The following is a 22,850-nucleotide window of genomic DNA, read 5'->3' on the forward strand; positions in this document are numbered from 1 at the left end:
ACTTACCTTTGTTTAGGATATACCTGGTTACAGACAATTGCTCCGAACTTAATATAGCTGGGCTAGATCTGAACTTAATATAGCTGGGCTGGATCTGTCTCTGTTTCGATAATTAACTGTGCCCACTGTAATCTAACTGAAGATATCACATTCTGTGTAGGAAAGGCAGTGCATCACACAATTGCCAAGTTTTTTTTCTGTTAATTAAGAAAGAGAGGCATTCGAGCTAAAGCCTCGTTGTGTTTTGTTTTTTGCAGCTGATTTAAAGGACTGCCTTGACATCGGCATGGTATGCCACAGTAACGCGGAGTGCATGAAAAGGATTGACGGGACCGCCATGTGCATGTGCAAAAATGGATTCAGTGGGAATGGAGTCCAATGCAGTGACATCAATGAGTGTGTCATCATTCCTAACCAGTGCCACAGCAAGGCAACCTGTGTGAACACTCTGGGAAGCTACAACTGCCTGTGTACGTCTGGCTACACCGGCAACGGATTTGCATGTGATGACATCAACGAATGTCTGTCAGAGAATGGCGGGTGTCACAGCGATGCCATCTGCACCAACACAGCGGGAGGCAGAACCTGCAGCTGTAGACCTGGCTTCACTGGGAATGGGTTTATATGCAATGACGTGAACGAGTGCTCCAAAATAGGGATATGCCACTGGTATGCAACATGTGACAACACACCAGGTTCCTACATTTGCACTTGCAATAAAGGGTTTAAGGGCAATGGAAATTATTTGTGCTTGGACATCAATGAATGTGCTGAGGTGCCAGGAATCTGCTCAGCAGCCTTCGGATATCAAGGATGCAAGAACCAGCCTGGCTCTTACACATGTTCGTGTGCCCAGGGATACCAGAACAATGGAAATACCTGCACTGACATCAATGAGTGTGAAATCAACTTCTGCAGTCCGTTTTCAAGCTGCATCAACCTTCCCGGCTCTTACAGCTGCACCTGCAAACCTGGCTATAGTGGAAATGGCTTGACATGCGTAGACATTGATGAATGCACTGGAGCAAATGACTGCCACCCTAAAGCCAAGTGCATCAACTTTCTGGGGAGCTATAACTGTTCCTGTTATCCAGGGTATTTGGGCAATGGAGTCTCCTGTATAGATATCAATGAGTGCTCTGTAGCAAGCATGTGCCCCGCTGAAGCCAAGTGCATCAACACTGATGGCTCCTACCGGTGTGACTGCAGTCAAGGGCTTGCCTTCAATGGCAGCAACTGTGAAGACATTGACGAGTGTGCTCTTAGCCGCTGCAGCCAGCATGCAACTTGCTTGAATCTCCCCGGCTCCTTTTCGTGCAAATGCAACAGTGGGTTCAGCGGGATTGGCACCAGGTGTGACGACATTGATGAATGCCTGGTAAACAACGGGCAATGCCACTCTGAAGCTACTTGTAACAACCAGATTGGTGCGTACACATGCACCTGCAAAACAGGTTTCTCTGGTGATGGGGTTTACCAATGCATGGATGTAGATGAATGCAAAGTTGACCATGGCGGCTGCCTTAACAATGCCACTTGTACAAACACTTTAGGGTCCTTTTTATGCCGGTGTGCCGGTGGATTTCAGCTTATCAATGGTACCATCTGCCAAGACATTGATGAATGCGTAACAGGTTCTGGGCCTTGCCAGTCTAATGAACAGTGTGTTAACAGCCCAGGCTCCTATCAATGTCTGTGCAAAAGGGGCTTTTCCAAAGCAAATGGAATAACTTGCATGGATGTAGACGAATGCCTCGGTAAACCGTGTGATGCCAACGCTATTTGCAGCAATTCGTTTGGTTCATTTACCTGCACCTGCAATGCTGGGTTTGCAGGACAAGGATCCATATGCACAGATATTAACGAATGTAACCTCACCAGTGTTTGCCACTCAGACGCCACCTGCAGTAACTTTCCAGGAAGCTACCTGTGCAAGTGTTTAGAAGGATTCAATGGAGACGGGCATCTGTGTACAGATGTAAATGAATGCTCGATTAGGAATGACACCTGTCCCAATAGCACTGTTTGCATCAATTCTGTGGGTTCATATGTTTGTTCTTGCTTAAATGGGACTGTGGCATATAACAGTAGCTGTGAGCTGCCAAGCCTGAGCTGCAAGCCAATGTGCCACCCCAAAGGGTTGTGTCATCCAGCTGGAGTCACACACCAGTGCATCTGTGATGTTGGATTTGAAGGGAACGGATTAAGCTGTACTGACATAGATGAGTGCAAAGAGAACGTATGTCAAGACAAACAGACAACATGTATCAACACTCCTGGATCATTTAGCTGTGTCTGTAAGCCAGGATTTAGCCAGAATGGGTCATCGTGTAAAGGTAAGCTTGACTGAATACTGCCATAGAAAAGGGAAATAATGCAGGTGCTGTATCTTTAAAACTCAGCCATTCCATAAAACTGCATCACTTAAACTACTGCCAAATAAGTCATATGCCCACTAGTTTAGGAAATACTGTTCCTTGTTTCTGGGCTAAAGCCATTTGTTACAGCATTTACATGGAGGTGTTAGGCACAGTTGCTGTGGATGATGTTTTGTTTACACTTTATACAGCAAAGTTTGAACCAACATATCAGTTGAATGTTTGAAGTTTATTTTTGTCATACATTTTTTTGAGAAAGAAAATTCATTGCATTTTTACATTCTTGCATTTTGTCTCTTTCTACCACTACAAACAAACCCCACCACAGATATTGACGAGTGCCTCACAGGAGTTGAAAAGTGCAGTCCGTTCGCACAGTGTTTTAATTCCATCGGAAGCTATCGCTGTCAGTGCCTGAGTGGGTTCAGTGGGGATGGGTTAAACTGCTCTGGTAAGGTTACGCACAACTAGTTGATGAAATTTGTAACATTTCTAGTGGGTGTGTTGTAGCTAGTACCTAGCATAGTGCTGCTTTTGTAGTGGTGCATCGTGTTATATGTTAGATTTACTCAAAACCCTTCGGTATTGTTGCCCTGATGTTTTCTATTTTGTTGATGAATTTTAGACATTGATGAATGCCAAACACAAAATGGAGGTTGTCACCCGTCTGCCACCTGCACTAACACTGCTGGGACGTACCGCTGCAGGTGTCCTCAAGGAATGACGGGCAACAGGACTGAGTGCTGGGATGTGGATGAGTGTGCAGACGTTGCAGTTAGCAACTGCAGTGAGAACGGGCACTGTGTAAACTCAGTGGGATCTTACAAGTGCCAGTGCAGTGTGGGTTTTAAAGGGGATGGACATTCTTGCCAAGACATCGATGAGTGTGCCTTCCCTTCAATCTGTCACAACAGTACAGAGTGTAAAAACACACCAGGTTCTTACAAATGCTCTTGCATTCACGGCTTCTTGAATGCCAAAGGGATATGCATGGACATCATCGGCTGCCAGAATCAAACAAGCTGCCACGAGCATGCAGAATGCATTGAAATGAGTGGGTCCTTCTACTGCAGCTGTAAGCAGGGCTTCACGGGGAATGGGATCCATTGCGATGACCTGGATGAGTGCGCCATGGTCAGCTTGCAATGCCATAACAGCTCCACCTGTCACAACACTTTGGGGTCTTACCACTGCAAATGCTTGGGTGGTTATGAAGGCAATGGTACAACATGCTATGATATTAACGAATGCCTTGGAAACCTAACATGCCATGAAAATAGTACAGATGATTGCAAAGAGAACGTATGTCAAGACAAACAGACAAAATGTATCAACACTCCTGGATCATTTAGCTGTGTCTGTAAGCCAGGATTTAGCCAGAATGGGTCATCGTGTAAAGGTAAGCTTGATTGAATACCACCATAGAAAAGGGAAATAATGCAGGTGCTGTATCTTTAAAACTCAGCCATTCCATAAAACTGCATCACTTAAACTACTGCCAAATAAGTCATATGCCCACTAGTTTAGGAAATACTGTTCCTTGTTTCTGGGCTAAAGCCATTTGTTACAGCATTTACATGGAGGTGTTAGGCACAGTTGCTGTGGATGATGTTTTGCTTACACTGTGTACAGCAAAGTTTGAACCAACATATCAGTTGAATGTTTGAAGTTTATTTTTGTCATACATTTTCTTGAGAAAGAAAATTCATTGCATTTTAACATTCTTGCATTTTGTCTCTTTCTACCACTACCAACAAACCCCACCACAGATATTGACGAGTGCCTCACAGGAGTTGAAAAGTGCAGTCCGTTCGCACAGTGTTTTAATTCCATCGGAAGCTATCGCTGTCAGTGCCTGAGTGGGTTCAGTGGGGATGGGTTAAACTGCTCTGGTAAGGTTACGCACAACTAGTTGATGAAATTTGTAACATTTCTAGTGGGTGTGTTGTAGCTAGTACCTAGCATAGTGCTGCTTTTGTAGTGGTGCATCGTGTTATATGTTAGATTTACTCAAAACCCTTCGGTATTGTTGCCCTGATATTTTCTATTTTGTTGATGAATTTTAGACATTGATGAATGCCAAACACAAAATGGAGGTTGTCACCCGTCTGCCACCTGCACTAACACTGCTGGGACGTACCGCTGCACGTGTCCTCAAGGAATGACGGGCAACAGGACTGAGTGCTGGGATGTGGATGAGTGTGCAGACGTTGCAGTTAGCAACTGCAGTGAGAACGGGCATTGTGTAAACTCAGTGGGATCTTACAAGTGCCAGTGCAGTGTGGGTTTTAAAGGGGATGGACATTCTTGCCAAGACATCGATGAGTGTGCCTTCCCTTCAATCTGTCACAACAGTACAGAGTGTGAAAACATACCAGGTTCTTACAAATGCTCTTGCATTCACGGCTTCTTGAATGCCAAAGGGATATGCATGGACATCATCGGCTGCCAGAATCAAACAAGCTGCCACGAGCATGCAGAATGCATTGAAATGAGTGGGTCCTTCTACTGCAGCTGTAAGCCGGGCTTCACGGGGAATGGGATCCATTGCGATGACCTGGATGAGTGCGCCATGGTCAGCTTGCAATGCCATAACAGCTCCACCTGTCACAACACTTTGGGGTCTTACCACTGCAAATGCTTGGGCGGTTATGAAGGCAATGGTACAACATGCTATGATATTAACGAATGCCTTGGAAACCTAACATGCCATGAAAATAGTACAGATGATTGCAAAGAGAACGTATGTCAAGACAAACAGACAAAATGTATCAACACTCCTGGATCATTTAGCTGTGTCTGTAAGTCAGGATTCAGCCAGAATGGGTCATTGTGTAAAGGTAAGCTTGACTGAATACTGCCATAGAAAAGGGAAATAATGCAGGTGCTGTATCTTTAAAACTCAGCCATTCCATAAAACTGCATCACTTAAACTACTGCCAAATAAGTCATATGCCCACTAGTTTAGGAAATACTGTTCCTTGTTTCTGGGCTAAAGCCATTTGTTACAGCATTTACATGGAGGTGTTAGGCACAGTTGCTGTGGATGATGTTTTGCTTACACTGTGTACAGCAAAGTTTGAACCAACATATCAGTTGAATGTTTGAAGTTTATTTTTGTCATACATTTTCTTGAGAAAGAAAATTCATTGCATTTTAACATTCTTGCATTTTGTCTCTTTCTACCACTACAAACAAACCCCACCACAGATATTGACGAGTGCCTCACAGGAGTTGAAAAGTGCAGTCCGTTCGCACAGTGTTTTAATTCCATCGGAAGCTATCGCTGTCAGTGCCTGAGTGGGTTCAGTGGGGATGGGTTAAACTGCTCTGGTAAGGTTACGCACAACTAGTTGATGAAATTTGTAACATTTCTAGTGGGTGTGTTGTAGCTAGTACCTAGCATAGTGCTGCTTTTGTAGTGGTGCATCGTGTTATATGTTAGATTTACTCAAAACCCTTCGGTATTGTTGCCCTGATATTTTCTATTTTGTTGATGAATTTTAGACATTGATGAATGCCAAACACAAAATGGAGGTTGTCACCCGTCTGCCACCTGCACTAACACTGCTGGGACGTACCGCTGCACGTGTCCTCAAGGAATGACGGGCAACAGGACTGAGTGCTGGGATGTGGATGAGTGTACAGACGTTGCAGTTAGCAACTGCAGTGAGAACGGGCATTGTGTAAACTCAGTGGGATCTTACAAGTGCCAGTGCAGTGTGGGTTTTAAAGGGGATGGACATTCTTGCCAAGACATCGATGAGTGTGCCTTCCCTTCAATCTGTCACAACAGTACAGAGTGTGAAAACATACCAGGTTCTTACAAATGCTCTTGCATTCACGGCTTCTTGAATGCCAAAGGGATATGCATGGACATCATCGGCTGCCAGAATCAAACAAGCTGCCACGAGCATGCAGAATGCATTGAAATGAGTGGGTCCTTCTACTGCAGCTGTAAGCCGGGCTTCACGGGGAATGGGATCCATTGCGATGACCTGGATGAGTGCGCCATGGTCAGCTTGCAATGCCATAACAGCTCCACCTGTCACAACACTTTGGGGTCTTACCACTGCAAATGCTTGGGCGGTTATGAAGGCAATGGTACAACATGCTATGATATTAACGAATGCCTTGGAAACCTAACATGCCATGAAAATAGTACAGATGATTGCAAAGAGAACGTATGTCAAGACAAACAGACAAAATGTATCAACACTCCTGGATCATTTAGCTGTGTCTGTAAGTCAGGATTCAGCCAGAATGGGTCATTGTGTAAAGGTAAGCTTGACTGAATACTGCCATAGAAAAGGGAAATAATGCAGGTGCTGTATCTTTAAAACTCAGCCATTCCATAAAACTGCATCACTTAAACTACTGCCAAATAAGTCATATGCCCACTAGTTTAGGAAATACTGTTCCTTGTTTCTGGGCTAAAGCCATTTGTTACAGCATTTACATGGAGGTGTTAGGCACAGTTGCTGTGGATGATGTTTTGCTTACACTGTGTACAGCAAAGTTTGAACCAACATATCAGTTGAATGTTTGAAGTTTATTTTTATCATACATTTTCTTGAGAAAGAAAATTCATTGCATTTTAACATTCTTGCATTTTGTCTCTTTCTACCACTACAAACAAACCCCACCACAGATATTGACGAGTGCCTCACAGGAGTTGAAAAGTGCAGTCCGTTCGCACAGTGTTTTAATTCCATCGGAAGCTATCGCTGTCAGTGCCTGAGTGGGTTCAGTGGGGATGGGTTAAACTGCTCTGGTAAGGTTACGCACAACTAGTTGATGAAATTTGTAACATTTCTAGTGGGTGTGTTGTAGCTAGTACCTAGCATAGTGCTGCTTTTGTAGTGGTGCATCATGTTATATGTTAGATTTACTCAAAACCCTTCGGTATTGTTGCCCTGATATTTTCTATTTTGTTGATGAATTTTAGACATTGATGAATGCCAAACACAAAATGGAGGTTGTCACCCGTCTGCCACCTGCACTAACACTGCTGGGACGTACCGCTGCACGTGTCCTCAAGGAATGACGGGCAACAGGACTGAGTGCTGGGATGTGGATGAGTGTGCAGACGTTGCAGTTAGCAACTGCAGTGAGAACGGGCAGTGTGTAAACTCAGTGGGATCTTACAAGTGCCAGTGCAGTGTGGGTTTTAAAGGGGATGGACATTCTTGCCAAGACATCGATGAGTGTGCCTTCCCTTCAATCTGTCACAACAGTACAGAGTGTGAAAACACACCAGGTTCTTACAAATGCTCTTGCATTCACGGCTTCTTGAATGCCAAAGGGATATGCATGGACATCATCGGCTGCCAGAATCAAACAAGCTGCCACGAGCATGCAGAATGCATTGAAATGAGTGGGTCCTTCTACTGCAGCTGTAAGCCGGGCTTCACGGGGAATGGGATCCATTGCGATGACCTGGATGAGTGCGCCATGGTCAGCTTGCAATGCCATAACAGCTCCACCTGTCACAACACTTTGGGGTCTTACCACTGCAAATGCTTGGGCGGTTATGAAGGCAATGGTACAACATGCTATGATATTAACGAATGCCTTGGAAACCTAACATGCCATGAAAACAGTACCTGCATAAACAGTGACGGTTATTATGTGTGCCAGTGCAAGGCAGGATTCACAGGCAATGGGTCATTTTGTACAGACCTTGATGAATGCCTGGCTTCAGATGGTGATTGGCTCTGCGCAAATGGCTCTTGTTTCAACATCATAGGATCATTCAAGTGCCAGTGCAATGATGGATTTCAAAGCAATGGCACAGACTGCATTGATATCGACGAGTGCTTACTGAATATAACAAACTGTGATGTCAATTCTAACTGCGTTAACACAGGTGGTTCCTTTGAATGCTCTTGTCTAAGTGGATTCCAAAGCAATGGATATTTGTGCTCAGACATCGACGAATGCTTAAACAAAACTGACTACTGCCACCCGCTTGCCAAATGCACCAACTTGCCTGGCTCATATCACTGTGAATGCCCGTCAGGCCATGTTGGGGACGGGCTTGCCTGCACTGATGTGGATGAATGCACTGAAACTAAGAGTATTTGCCATAAACAGGCCCTGTGCCTAAACACCCCTGGCTCCTACCACTGTGCCTGTAAGACTGGGTTCGCTTCCACTGGTGTCATATGCACTGACATTGATGAATGCCAGCTGGACAGAAGAGTCTGTCATGCTCAGGCCCTGTGTGTGAACACAGTGGGGAGCTTCTACTGCCAGTGCAACCAGGGCTTCACTGGCAATGGGAAGACCTGCTTTGATATCAATGAGTGTGATTCTCCTTCCTCCTGTCAAACCAGGACCAAGTGTACTAATTCCTTGGGCTCGTACACTTGCACTTCTCCAGCTAACTTGTCTGACTGTGACCCGCTCTCAGCACATGGTGCGTTACTTTTTCCAACACCTCTGGGATGACTTTTAAAGGCTTTTACTCTAAAGTGTAAATTACTTTAATAAATAAATAAATAAATAAATAAATAAATAAATAAATAAAAGGATTGAAAAGCCTTTTAAAGTTTCAAAACTAGAAACAAGCACAGCAGATGTTTCATTTAAAGTAGTTTAAGTAAGTCTAAGGATTACCATATTGTTACGTGAAAGGGTGGTTCTTGGTTTTTGTTTTGTTTGTTTGTTTTACCAAAAATTGAGTAATTTACACTTTTGAGTAAAAAGCTTTGAATCTACCTCCTTGTCTACTATGTTGCAATATCATGAGCTGACTATACAAAGTATGATGTTAGCTTTTGGTTTTTATAAGAAAGAAACAGTATATTGTCATTTGTAGAATAAAAGTGTATGATGTAATTTTAGCTTCAAAAGTTGAAATTCACAAATGCGTCTGTAACCCTTAACCCTGGAGGAAATGACAAATTCCAAAGCAACTTCAAACATGGATTAAGGCTCAATAATCTGCAGAATTTTTAGGAAATCAGAAAGAATCATGGGTCTTGCATGGGTCATTCAGACTCTAAAAATCTAAAACTATACTAAGAATCAGTATATAGTTATTTACATAGTTTAGATTTTTTTTTTTTCGTTTAAAGGTAGGTTTAATACAGATACAAGAAATATGAAATGTTCATGAAAGGCCCGGTTGAAATTTGAAATGTTCATGAAAGGCCCGGTTGAAATTTGAAATGTTCATGAAAGGCCCGGTTGAAATTTGAAATGTTCATGAAAGGCCCTGTTGAAATTTGAAATGTTCATGAAAGGCCCTGTTGAAATTTGAAATGTTCATGAAAGGCCCTGTTGTCTGTAAAATCGTGTAGTACTCCAGCAGGGAGGGCCCTATTCTATTAAGTTAAAAAGTGACAACACTATGTAACACATTTTTTGTTCCTGGGTAGTAAGTGTTATTTCCTAATTGCTTATGCCTCAAAAGTATAGAAAATGGCTATTATTCCCCACAAACTTTGCTTTTGTGACCAGGACAGTGATATTTTGAAATTTACCTATTTCCAATGAGAAAACGGGCGAATTTGTGTCTTTTCGTTCACATAAAGTCAGAAAAAAACAACATATGAATCCAAATTAACATGTATTTATATGAAAGTAATACAAAAATGACTACAGAAGATTTAGAAGTGAGTAGTTTTTCGAGATTTACGATTATACTGTAAATCACTTTCACGAATCAGCCCCCAAATGTAGTCTCCCATCATGTTCTCGTTATACTGTCCTTGGTAGCGACGTTCAAAGTCCAGTATATCCTGGTGGAAGCGCTCGCCTTGCTCCTCCGAGTACGCTCCCATGTTCTCCTTGAATTTATCAAGATGAGCATCAAGGATATGGACTTTGAGGGACATCCTACAGCCCATTGTGCCATAGTTCTTCACCAGAGTCTCAACCAGCTCCACATAGTTTTCGGTGATTGCCCAGGAAGCCCCGAACCACTGCGACAAAGCTGTTCCAAGCCGCTTTCTCCTTACTAGTGAGCTTCTTGGGGAATTCATTGCACTCCAGGATCTTCTTTATCTGTGGTCCGACGAAGACACCGGCTTTGACCTTTGCCTCAGACAGCTTAGGGAAGAAGTCTTGAAGGTACTTGAAGGCTGCCGACTCCTTATCTAGAGCTCTGACAAATTGTTTCATAAGGCCCAATCTGATGTGCAGTGGTGGCATCAGCACCTTCCGGGGGTCCACCAGTGGCTCCCACTTGACGTTGTTCCTCCCCACAGAGAACTCGGTCCGCTGTGGCCAGTCCCATCTGTGGTAGTGCGCCTTGGTGTCCCTGCTGTCCCAAAGGCAAAGATAGCAGGGAAACTTGGTAAAACCGCCTTGGAGACCCATCAGGAATGCCACCATTTTGAAGTCTCCTATGACCTTGATGCCATCTCAGAAAAATGCAGATATGTATCCACTTAGGCAGCTGGAATTAAACTGAACTGGTGGGCTTAAGGCCCCTGTATTTATACTACTATTTATATTACTGGAAAGTTCTAGAAAGTTCTAGAAGTTACTCCAAGTTTACTCAGCACTGAATCTATCTGGAATGTTCTGGAAAATAGGTACATTTCCAAATATCACTGTCCTGGTCACAAAAGCAAAGTTTGTGGGGAATAATAGCCATTTTCTATACTTTTGAGGCATAAGCAATTAGGAAATAACACTTACTACCCAGGAACAAAAAAAAAAAAAAAATTGTTACACAGTGCAATCTTTAGAGCCGCTTCATGTAGAGAATGTGCTGTGTTTAAGCAATCAATGAATGGGCTTCCTTCCCCTGCAGGGAGTCTTCTTTACCACTATGGAAATAATGTGGGGGACAGGACAGTTCTCCCCACAGGCAGTGATGTAAACTCCCCCTATGTTTCACCTCCAATGGGAATCCCTTTCCTTGGATCACTTTGGGAAAGGCTCTATGTAAGTAGTAGCTGGGTCGGCTTGAGACACTATGTGTGCAGTAAGTTGTTCTTTTTTTTCCAGTGACTACACTATTAAAATAACCCATTGCATTGTATTTATTGTTGAAGCTTGAGAAAAGGGGGTTGTTTTATTTTCAGTTCAGTTTGACTCCTGAAAAGCACATCTCTCTTTGGAATGAATTTTGTAGACAATCAAATTAATCCACTGTAAGGAACCATCTTCTGTATTGTTTAGTACTGGATACCTTTCCAAACTTTAGTAAAGCATGCATAATTCATTCGAAGTCAATACAGGACAAGTTGATGGAGATATGGTTACGATTATAAAGTTCTTGACTTGTCAATGCTAATTATAAGTGAACCGTCCAGTGCACGTTAAACCACTCCAAGCAGCTGTGTTGATGGTGCAGAAATCTGTTACACACCGACGGAATCAATTGGTTGTTTAATATTGTGACCCACATGCATTTGTTTTTAAAAACAGAGCCACATGTTTTGTTTTTCTCATTTCAGTTTTCGGATAATGGACTGGTTCAGTTTCAGTCCCCTCACACCAATGAGAAGTACTCTTTTCCAAACCCGCCGGAGAATGGATTCCAGGGCGATGAAGGCACACCGATGCTGGCTGTCTTTTGGGAAGATTCTGACCTAACTGCAGGAGATGGGAAACTCTTCTACCAAGTGTGTAAGAGCTTTGAAGTAAAGGCTTCTTCATGATAACGCTTTATTTTATGACTCAAAAAAAGGTGTTTGTCACCCCAGTCCAATAAACATGTGAAGTTAGCCCCCACACTTAGGTCAAACTATGTAAGAATTATTTACAGCGATGGTCATGAATGGGAATTACTGTCAGCAACCACACAAGAGCATCAAATGGTTGGAGAAAGTCTAGTGAAAAGCAACAAGACTAATTCCTTTCCTTAAGGAAGGAGTTATGAAGATAACTTGAGGGAACTGAATGTATTGAGCCTAGAACAAAGAAGGATAAGAGGGAACTTGATTAAGGTTTTTAAAGTCTTTAAGGGAGTTGACAGACAATGGTTTCAGCACCAGAGGACACAGCTGGAAATGAAGTGGACTGACTTAGGATAGAAAGTAGGAGACACTTATCACAGAGAGGGATGAGTGTACCGAACGGTTGCTGAGCCACACTGTTGATGCTAAGTCATTGGGATCCTCGAAGAATGACTTGACAACGTTTTTGGGTGATGTTCGTAAAATACATTAGGTTCTTGTGTTCACCTATAACAGTCACTATAGTGTCTTCTCGGTCTGTTCTATAGGTTTACAACAAACCGGACGCCCAGGACATCTTTTCCAAAATAGCATTCAACAGAACCACAGGAGAGGTGAACAAGTATTTAGTTGAAAAGGGAGACAGAGCTGTATTTGTACCGAAATGGATTCTGAAGATTACATGGGATCATGTGCTGCCCATTTCCTTTCAGTCAAGTAACGCCTCGGAGGTAAATATGCTACAAATACCATCATTGGCTGCTGTCAGTTTTATTAATAGAGTTTTTTTATGGTACTCAGTGTCCTCAGACCTGGCAATGAGAGATGCTGCTTAGCAGGTTTTTAGTCAAGAATGGGTTGTTCAAACTGGTGAAATATAATTACCTTATTTGAGATCGGAGCTCTAGATTTAAGCAATTAAAAAAGGTTTAAGAGATCCTTTTCAATAATGTAATATTATTTCAGTTGGGTGGTGTCCTTCATGATACTGCAGGCAAGCAAGTGTTCCTGATAGCAAACAATATGGTTAAAAGGAAGGCTGATTATTCTATTGATATTCTTTGAGAAAGACAGTGTCACATTTCAACCAAACCCCCGTTGGGAGCTTTTGCACTTTGTGGAATCTAGTCATTGAAGAAAGGGGAAAAAGCTGCCAACAATGGAGCTGGGTGAAGTAAAATGGGTATCCTTTGGAAAAAAAAACATCTGAAGTCCCAGGACTAGATAGGTAGCCCAACCTACTCTACAGATATGTTTTCATAGAGAGGAACAGAGAACATCAAACTCATTGAAGGAAGTGTTTCTGTGATCCTTATGGTGTAGAAAAAATAACTCCTTAAACTCTCTTAAGAGCATGGATACCTACAGTATACTCTCATTTAAAATAGATCTGGGTGTAAAGTTTGCATTGTTTAATTGTTTTGGCCTTGATATTTTAGACAAACACTTTCCAGTGCATCCTCACCACAGACGGTAACCGCACGTTTGCCCTGTTGAAGTTCTCCGAGATGCTGTGGGGCCCAGGTCAAAGAGTGAACCACAGAGCACTCATGGGATACACAGACGGGGTGGGGACTTTCCACAACGACCCCCACACGCAACAGAACAACTCCTACGGGCCGGGGGGACAGTACCGGCCAGACCAGGCGCTCGGCAACACCGGACTCCGGGGCCAGTGGATTTATCAACTGAACATGCCGAAAGCCATCGTCAACAAGGAGCCAGACTACCGCATCATGTGTCAGCAGTGGTACCTGAACGAGCCTGACGCTTCCTCGTGGACTGCTGGTTTAACCCCCTGCCCCTGCCACAGCTCTCAAGCTGCTGAAGATGCCAGCTTCACGTTGGAGGTTCTTCCTGCGGAGATGGCAGCGAGGGTGCAGGCGCTTCGGAGCCTGCAGACTGAGGGGTTCGTCTTCCAGTCCGTGCTGCCCAATAAGTACAACGCGGGCCGGAGGTGCACCTTCAGTTACCAGGGTTACCTGCTCAAAGGAAGCAGCGATCGCTTCTTTATTAACAACCCAGACACCCCCTGGGTTGAGGAGCACATCAGTAGGTGTAAACTTAATATTCTCCTCCTTTTCCTTTTCACCATTTATTTTTTCAGCAGTTGCCCTTAACAAAGTCTGTTATCATTAACCTTGCTTTACAGGTACCTGTGAAAACCCTTTGTAATCCCCGACAGTACCACATAGACGTGGAAGACTTTTTAAATGCTAACATTCTTTTAGTATTACTGCATTTATCTAGCATATATGTTATTTGTAAAAGACATATAAATAAAAACAGTTTTATTTGTCGTTGCAAGTTGTACTGGAGGCTTGTTGTTGTCTTTCCTTACCAACAGACAAGGATCTGCTGCCCTTCGACTGGTGCTGCATTAAATCGTCCCGTTGCCACATGTACTACACAAAGCGACCACAAGAAAACTGTGATCATTATACCCCCGGAGGGATGGGTAAGTAGACCCAGATTCCTACTAACGGAGAGTTTCCACATGGAGATACATTTGACTAAGATTCTTTCAGACCTGATTGCTCCATTTGATTTTCTTGTGTTTTGCTCTTTTGACAATTACCTGCTGTATCTGGAACATCAGAGGTCTGTGTTGTTATGTACATTAAAGCCCCTTTGAAGTTATAAGGTGCAGATCCCCTCTGAAAGCATTCTGAAGTCAACCCTTTTAAACCAGCAGAGGTCAGCATAACCACACTCATAACCAGGAAGGCCCCACTAGAAAGTCTACTATGTTATAGAAACTGCTAGCTCACCTTCAAATATTATCCAGAGATAAGCATTAACCTGACATGTTCATGGGCTGTAACAGTTTGTTTTCCCACAAAAACTGGAAACAAACAAAGTAATATAATTTAATGTTTCTAACCATTTTTTTTTAAATCCACAAATTACCTCTTATTATCTCCAGCAGCAATTATCTAATACCGTGCTTATTTTATTTATAGATATTTCAGCTGCAACACTACAGTTGAATTATTGCTGTTGCTTGCTGGTATTCCTGGGTTGTTGCTCAAACCCACCCCAGTGATGTTCAGGATCTGCAGTCAGATCATTTGACCTATAGCCCAGGTTCCAGAGGAAGCATCAATAGCATCCCATTTGAAATATTAGCATATACTGAATTACCATATTTAAAAAAAAGCAAAGGCCCACAATGAAAAGGTGACCAGTGATGAACGTAGTAGTTAGTAAGGGTTGAGTTTCTGAAAGTGCTCTCCATTTTGTTTCTGAGTGTGTGTACTGTAATGCCTCGGTGATGTTTAATGTTAACAAATTGACTCTGTTTGCTGTTTCTACTAAGGCATGGTCTATGGGACCCTGCATGTGAAGACCTTTGACGGGACTGACTACACTTTTAAAGGACTGGGCGAATTTGTCCTTCTTAGACTGTCATCAAGCCAAGGATCCAACGTCTTCACCCTGCAGGGACAGACAGAGGCTGTAGTGACTGACAGAAGGCATTCGAATGTGACAGCTTTTGTACGACTAGCGGCTTTTTATCAGGGAACAAGCAAAGTAAGTGATTTCACTTCAGTGTTAATAAATGTTTGGGTCAAACGGTTCAGATTATTACAACTAAACAGCTTATGATAAAAATTAATAACTACGTAACTTTGTTGCAATGTTATTTTAATTGCACAGTAATCTCCTGTAATCTCCTAAGTGCATTAGTCTTCATAGTGCAATTGTTAAGTGGTTTATAACAAGGGAGTGGGCTTCAGGAATGGTTAGCATCAAGAATCACATTCTAATATGCGGTTATGATCATTAAAATAGATTCACTTCTTTAATCATAAGTAATCGTTGTCTATTAGTATTTATAAGATCTTTTAAAAACACATTTTAGAAATATTAATAACAAAATAAAAATTTGTATGCACCAATCAGGAAGCTTAAATGCCAAGCACGACCACACAATAGATGACCAGCACTTTCAGATAGGATAGCTATTATTATTTATTATTATTTATTTCTTAGCAGACGCCCTTATCCGCCCTTATCCAATCGTAAGCAAATACATTTCAAGTGTTACAATACAAGTAATACAATAAGAGCAAGAAATACAATAACTTTTGTTCAAGCAAAGTACAAGTGTGACAAACCACAATTCAATAATACAGCAGATAATAGTGATAGTTACATCAGGATATGATTAAATAGTGATAGTTACATCAGGATATGATTAAATACAAAGTACTACAGGTTAAACACTTGGCAGATTACAGTATTCTGAAGTACAGGATTAAATGCAGTAAAATAGGGGGCAGATAAGAGCAAAATAAAGCACATTTACATGAAGGGTGATAGTGTCCCAGGATACAAACAGAGGAGTTCTACAGGTGCTATTTGAAGAGGTGAGTCTTAAGGAGGCGCCGGAATGTGATCAGGGACTGGGCAGTCCTGACATCTGTAGGAAGGTCATTCCACCACTGCGGAGCAAGGGTGGAGAAGGAGCGGGCTCTGGAGGCAGGGGAGCGTAGCGGAGGTAGAGCTAGTCTTCTAGTGCAGGCGGAGCGGAGAGGTCGAGTGGGGGTGTAGGGAGAGATGAGGGTCTGGAGGTAGCTGGGTGCAGTCTGGTCAAGGCATCTGTAGGCTAGTACAAGAGTCTTGAACTGGATGCGAGCGGTGATCGGGAGCCAGTGGAGCGAGCGGAGTAGTGGAGTAGCTAACAGAGTAAAGCAAAATAATAAAGTTAAAAAAAACAATAACACTATCGGCCCGTGTCTTCACAAGAAACCTGATTACTGGGCATTGGCTTGGTCGTTGACCTGTCTCTGCTCTCACCTTCTCGAAGGGGTGATGCCCTCTAGTTCAGTTTCTGTTGCTTTGATGTAATGAACACCATATCAAGCTCTGTCATGTGGCTGCTCTAGAGCCAAACTGTACCATGTTATAAAACTGGCACCTTCAAACACATTCTGTGAGTCTGCCCCCTTCCTTCTTTTTTCCCATCACTTTACACACTGAGAATAATTTTCCAAGAGCTCTAAAGTTCCCATTTGTGTTCAGGTAGAGTGGAGACCATCTGACAGCAGGGAGGAGCTCAGAATGCTGGTGGATGATGAAGCAATGCATTTAAATGCTGGTAAGAATAAAACAGTGAGAACCAATTCTTATTTTTTAAAAATGCCCATTTTTATGTGTCTATTACAACAGCCAAATGGTGGTCCTTTACATCTGAAGAGTATTGGATGTGTGTGCAGTTCAGTTCCAACCTGGTGTAATAATATATATATATATATATATATAGAGAGAGAGAGAGAGAGAGAGAGAGAGAGAGAGAGAGAGAGAGAGAGAGAGAGAGAGAGAGAGAGAGATACATTGAAATTCAAGTTGCATCATTTAACTCTGTTCTATGATGTTGTAATTCATTTTTTCACATTCAGTTGATTGACTGACTTCTACTGGGACTGTCTGAGTTGAGTTTTTTTTTTTTTTTTAAATGAGCAAACTAGGATACCAAACAACAAATAGTCTATTGGACTGCTCAAACATTCTATTGGACTGCTCAATCATTCTATTGGACTGCTCAAGCATTCTATTGGACTGCTCAATCATTCTATTGGACTGCTCAAGCATTCTATTGGACTGCTGGCAAGAGTCTAATCAGAGATAAGTGTTCTAAATGTTCACAAGTACAAGCAAAAATGATCTTCTGACCACATTAACCACATCCAACAAACCTAACCCCACGGAACATGGAGCAACCTGTGTCATTGTCTTGCAGGAGCCAGCTATATGAATGAGGACGGGTTTGCCCTGAGCTGCCCCAACCCCAGGCAGTGCAGCCTTGTTTACTACTCAGGCTTGCAGGTGCAGGTGGAGATGGGCATCAGTGGATACCTCACAGCCCTGATTAAAGCACCACAGTGCTTCTACAACAAGACTGTGGGTCTGCTGGGCATGTGGAACAGCAACCACACAGACGACTTCCTCTACTCCAATGGGAAACGCTTAGCTTCTGAAGACGGGAAGCTCCCCTCTGAAGAGGAGCTGCAGGACTTCAGCCTCTCCTGTACGTGATGACATGTGTGCCCCTCAAGCACAGCTGTGCATGGAAGCAAAAAGATAATAGTTACAAGTAGGGCTGGGCCCATCTAACTTCCACTGTAATGGGATTATTGAGGTTATGTTCACATGCAGTAATAATAATAATATTAACCAAAATCAGAAACATTCTAAATCGGGGAGAAAAACAAGTAGAACATAACTGAGGAAATAGTAGAAAACTAAATCAGACGAGGCAGGTAATATGAGAAACCAGGGGTGTAAAAAAAGACCAGGGGTGTAAAAAAGACAACGGAGTGTAAAAAAAAGATGTACAATAGAATAAATCCAGCTCTCCCCGCACAATGACACCAGTATCTCTGCTTTGCCAGGGTCTGTTCCCTCTCCCGAGAGCCTTCTTCACTCAGACCGGCCGAAAGGGACATTCCGCCCTGTCTTCACTGCAGAGCTGCTGGCTTCAGTGAGCACAGAGTGGCTGAAGGAAGTTAGTGAGGTCTGCAGAGGGAGCGAGCAGTGCATCCATGACACTCTAGCCACCAATAGCACGGCTATGGGTTTGCAGACCACACAGTACAGCCACAGATTCCAAAAACTCACTGTCATATTTGGTGAGTAAACCTAATATTGCTGAGATTGTCTAGAGAGGCTACAAGGTGGTTCTATAACAACAAAACATGTTCCTTACTTGAAAAAGTTTACAACTAACCAGAGCAAGACGCTCTGATATTATTATTATTATTATTATTATTTGTTTATTTAGCAGACGCCTTTATCCAAGGCGACTTACAGAGACTAGAGTGTGTGAACTATGCATCAGCTGCAGAGTCACTTACAATTACGTCTCACCCGAAAGACGGAGCACAAGGAGGTTAAGTGACTTGCTCAGGGTCACACCATGAGTCAGCGGCTGAGGTGGGATTTGAACCGGGGACATCTTGGTTACAAGCCTGTTTCTTTAACCACTGGACCACACAGCCTCCTCGATATGGTTATACATGGCACTGTACTATACTGTGCTGTACCACGCTGTACTACACTATGCTGTACTACACTGTACTGTACTATACTGTACTGTACTATACTGTGCTGTACTGTGCTGTACTACACTGTACTGTACTATACTGTACTGTACTATACTGTGCTGTACTACACTGTACTGTACTGTACTATACTGTGCTGTACTATACTGTGCTGTACTATACTATATTACACTGTACTGTACTATACTGTGCTGTACTACACTGTACTGTACTGTACTATACTGTGCTGTACTATACTGTGCTGTACTATACTATATTACACTGTACTGTACTGTACTATAAGCCAGCAAAGCAGATGTTTCTGTAAAATCTACACTCCCTGGTAATCTGTGCTATTATTTTGTTTTACCATGTTGTAGTGAAATCCAAGGCATGACCTACTGAATTCAGTAAGCCCACGAACCCTATTGTTATAATGACAATTTCTGTAATCAAACCTATTTCAAAATTACATTTTTGCTCCTAAATTTTATTTAACCTCATATTTCATGTATCATAAACGAGACTATTTAACTGAAATCAAAGGGCTTTATTTCAACGCAGCTTAATAAATCATGTAAATCCCATTATTCCTTCTCAGGAAGCATGCCACCTGTGCTTACCGGACCTTCAATTATCCAGTGTAACTTAAACGCCACAGCCAAGGTAACGTTCAAAGCTCGGGACCCGAACAACGACACCGTCATCTTCTCACTTGTGTCTCCAGAGCCTGAGGGAGTGCACATCGGGAGCGGTAAGCAGAGTGAAACACACGCGTATCTGTATTAGTGACATCGGGAGCGGTAAGCAGAGTGAAACACACGCGAATCTGTATTAGTGACATCGGGAGCGGTAAGCAGAGTGAAACACGCGTATCTGTATTAGTGACATCGGGAGAGGTAAGCAGAGTGAAACACACGCGTATCTGTATTAGTGATATCGGGAGAGGTAAGCAGAGTGAAACACACGCGTATCTGTATTAGTGACATCGGGAGAGGTAAGCAGAGTGAAACACACGCGTATCTGTATTAGTGATATCGGGAGAGGTAAGCAGAGTGAAACACACGCGTATCTGTATTAGTGACATCGGGAGAGGTAAGCAGAGTGAAACACACGCGTATCTGTATTAGTGACATCGGGAGAGGTAAGCAGAGTGAAACACACGCGTATCTGTATTAGTGACATCGGGAGAGGTAAGCAGAGTGAAACACACGCGTATCTGTATGACATCGGGAGAGGTAAGCAGAGTGAAACACACGCGTATCTGTATTAGTGATATCGGGAGAGGTAAGCAGAGTGAAACACACGCGTATCTGTATTAGTGATATCGGGAGAGGTAAGCAGAGTGAAACACACGCGTATCTGTATGACATCGGGAGAGGTAAGCAGAGTGAAACACACGCGTATCTGTATTAGTGATATCGGGAGAGGTAAGCAGAGTGAAACACACGCGTATCTGTATTAGTGATATCGGGAGAGGTAAGCAGAGTGAAACACACGCGTATCTGTATTAGTGATATCGGGAGAGGTAAGCAGAGTGAAACACACGCGTATCTGTATTAGTGATATCGGGAGAGGTAAGCAGAGTGAAACACACGCGTATCTGTATTAGTGACATCGGGAGAGGTAAGCAGAGTGAAACACACGCGTATCTGTATTAGTGATATCGGGAGAGGTAAGCAGAGTGAAACACACGCGTATCTGTATTAGTGATATCGGGAGAGGTAAGCAGAGTGAAACACACGCGTATCTGTATTAGTGACATCGGGAGAGGTAAGCAGAGTGAAACACACGCGTATCTGTATTAGTGACATCGGGAGCGGTAAGCAGAGTGAAACACACGCGTATCTGTATGACATCGGGAGAGGTAAGCAGAGTGAAACACACGCGTATCTGTATTAGTGACATCGGGAGAGGTAAGCAGAGTGAAACACACGCGTATCTGTATGACATCGGGAGAGGTAAGCAGAGTGAAACACACGCGTATCTGTATTAGTGATATCGGGAGAGGTAAGCAGAGTGAAACACACGCGTATCTGTATGACATCGGGAGAGGTAAGCAGAGTGAAACACACGCGTATCTGTATTAGTGATATCGGGAGAGGTAAGCAGAGTGAAACACACGCGTATCTGTATTAGTGATATCGGGAGAGGTAAGCAGAGTGAAACACACGCGTATCTGTATTAGTGATATCGGGAGAGGTAAGCAGAGTGAAACACACGCGTATCTGTATTAGTGATATCGGGAGAGGTAAGCAGAGTGAAACACACGCGTATCTGTATTAGTGACATCGGGAGAGGTAAGCAGAGTGAAACACACGCGTATCTGTATTAGTGACATCGGGAGCGGTAAGCAGAGTGAAACACACGCGTATCTGTATTAGTGACATCGGGAGAGGTAAGCAGAGTGAAACACACGCGTATCTGTATTAGTGACATCGGGAGCGGTAAGCAGAGTGAAACACACGCGTATCTGTATGACATCGGGAGAGGTAAGCAGAGTGAAACACACGCGTATCTGTATTAGTGACATCGGGAGAGGTAAGCAGAGTGAAACACACGCGTATCTGTATTAGTGACATCGGGAGAGGTAAGCAGAATGAAACACACGCGTATCTGTATTAGTGACATCGGGAGAGGTAAGCAGAGTGAAACACACGCGTATCTGTATTAGTGATATCGGGAGAGGTAAGCAGAGTGAAACACACGCGTATCTGTATTAGTGACATCGGGAGAGGTAAGCAGAGTGAAACACACGCGTATCTGTATTAGTGACATCGGGAGCGGTAAGCAGAGTGAAACACACGCGTATCTGTATTAGTGACATCGGGAGCGGTAAGCAGAGTGAAACACACGCGTATCTGTATTAGTGACATCGGGAGAGGTAAGCAGAGTGAAACACGCGTATCTGTATGACATCGGGAGAGGTAAGCAGAGTGAAACACACGCGTATCTGTATTAGTGACATCGGGAGAGGTAAGCAGAGTGAAACACACGCGTATCTGTATTAGTGACATCGGGAGAGGTAAGCAGAGTGAAACACACGCGTATCTGTATTAGTGATATCGGGAGAGGTAAGCAGAGTGAAACACACGCGTATCTGTATTAGTGACATCGGGAGAGGTAAGCAGAGTGAAACACGCGTATCTGTATGACATCGGGAGAGGTAAGCAGAGTGAAACACACGCGTATCTGTATTAGTGACATCGGGAGAGGTAAGCAGAGTGAAACACACGCGTATCTGTATTAGTGACATCGGGAGAGGTAAGCAGAGTGAAACACACGCGTATCTGTATTAGTGACATCGGGAGAGGTAAGCAGAGTGAAACACACGCGTATCTGTATTAGTGATATCGGGAGAGGTAAGCAGAGTGAAACACACGCGTATCTGTATTAGTGACATCGGGAGAGGTAAGCAGAGTGAAACACACGCGTATCTGTATTAGTGACATCGGGAGAGGTAAGCAGAGTGAAACACACGCGTATCTGTATTAGTGACATCGGGAGCGGTAAGCAGAGTGAAACACACGCATATCTGTATTAGTGACATCGGGAGAGGTAAGCAGAGTGAAACACACGCGTATCTGTATTAGTGACATCGGGAGAGGTAAGCAGAGTGAAACACACGCATATCTGTATTAGTGACATCGGGAGAGGTAAGCAGAGTGAAACACACGCGTATCTGTATTAGTGACATCGGGAGAGGTAAGCAGAGTGAAACACACGCGTATCTGTATTAGTGATATCGGGAGAGGTAAGCAGAGTGAAACACACTTGAAATCTCCAAT

The 22,850-nt window shown here is 43.2% G+C and overlaps 2 protein-coding genes and 1 long non-coding RNA gene across 3 annotated transcripts in view; all 3 read left to right on the forward strand.

The window, feature by feature from the left end:
* Positions 1 to 286: 286 nt before the first annotated feature.
* Positions 287 to 1,987, forward strand: LOC131737228 (latent-transforming growth factor beta-binding protein 4-like; the record flags this gene model as incomplete). Its single annotated transcript, XM_059024795.1, has 1 exon — positions 287 to 1,987. A coding segment is annotated over exon 1 (1,701 nt), but the record flags the coding sequence as incomplete, so codon positions are not given.
* Positions 1,988 to 2,044: 57 nt separating this feature from the next.
* On the forward strand, positions 2,045 to 3,104 carry LOC131737181 (uncharacterized). The gene is made up of 3 exons (XR_009328758.1): positions 2,045 to 2,336; positions 2,707 to 2,829; positions 3,004 to 3,104. It is a non-coding gene; the product is annotated as an uncharacterized LOC131737181 (long non-coding RNA).
* A 1,056-nt stretch (positions 3,105 to 4,160) lies between these two features.
* The window catches only part of si:ch73-105b23.6 (fibrillin-2), a 29,379-nt gene continuing 10,689 nt past the window's right edge, over positions 4,161 to 22,850 (forward strand). Inside the window, exons 1-16 of the mRNA XM_059024701.1 lie at positions 4,161 to 4,270; positions 4,445 to 5,218; positions 5,589 to 5,711; positions 5,886 to 6,659; positions 7,030 to 7,152; positions 7,327 to 8,799; positions 11,146 to 11,279; positions 11,795 to 11,962; positions 12,565 to 12,747; positions 13,456 to 14,068; positions 14,364 to 14,474; positions 15,336 to 15,550; positions 17,045 to 17,120; positions 17,763 to 18,050; positions 18,415 to 18,651; positions 19,664 to 19,816. Coding sequence (XP_058880684.1) covers positions 4,540 to 5,218; positions 5,589 to 5,711; positions 5,886 to 6,659; positions 7,030 to 7,152; positions 7,327 to 8,799; positions 11,146 to 11,279; positions 11,795 to 11,962; positions 12,565 to 12,747; positions 13,456 to 14,068; positions 14,364 to 14,474; positions 15,336 to 15,550; positions 17,045 to 17,120; positions 17,763 to 18,050; positions 18,415 to 18,651; positions 19,664 to 19,816 — 5,350 coding nt within the window. The 5' untranslated portion in view covers positions 4,161 to 4,270; positions 4,445 to 4,539. The remainder of the gene's footprint in view (positions 4,271 to 4,444; positions 5,219 to 5,588; positions 5,712 to 5,885; positions 6,660 to 7,029; positions 7,153 to 7,326; positions 8,800 to 11,145; positions 11,280 to 11,794; positions 11,963 to 12,564; positions 12,748 to 13,455; positions 14,069 to 14,363; positions 14,475 to 15,335; positions 15,551 to 17,044; positions 17,121 to 17,762; positions 18,051 to 18,414; positions 18,652 to 19,663; positions 19,817 to 22,850) is intronic.

This window comes from Acipenser ruthenus, chromosome 5 (assembly GCF_902713425.1).
Source record: "Acipenser ruthenus chromosome 5, fAciRut3.2 maternal haplotype, whole genome shotgun sequence".
Classification (NCBI taxonomy): domain Eukaryota; kingdom Metazoa; phylum Chordata; class Actinopteri; order Acipenseriformes; family Acipenseridae; genus Acipenser; species Acipenser ruthenus.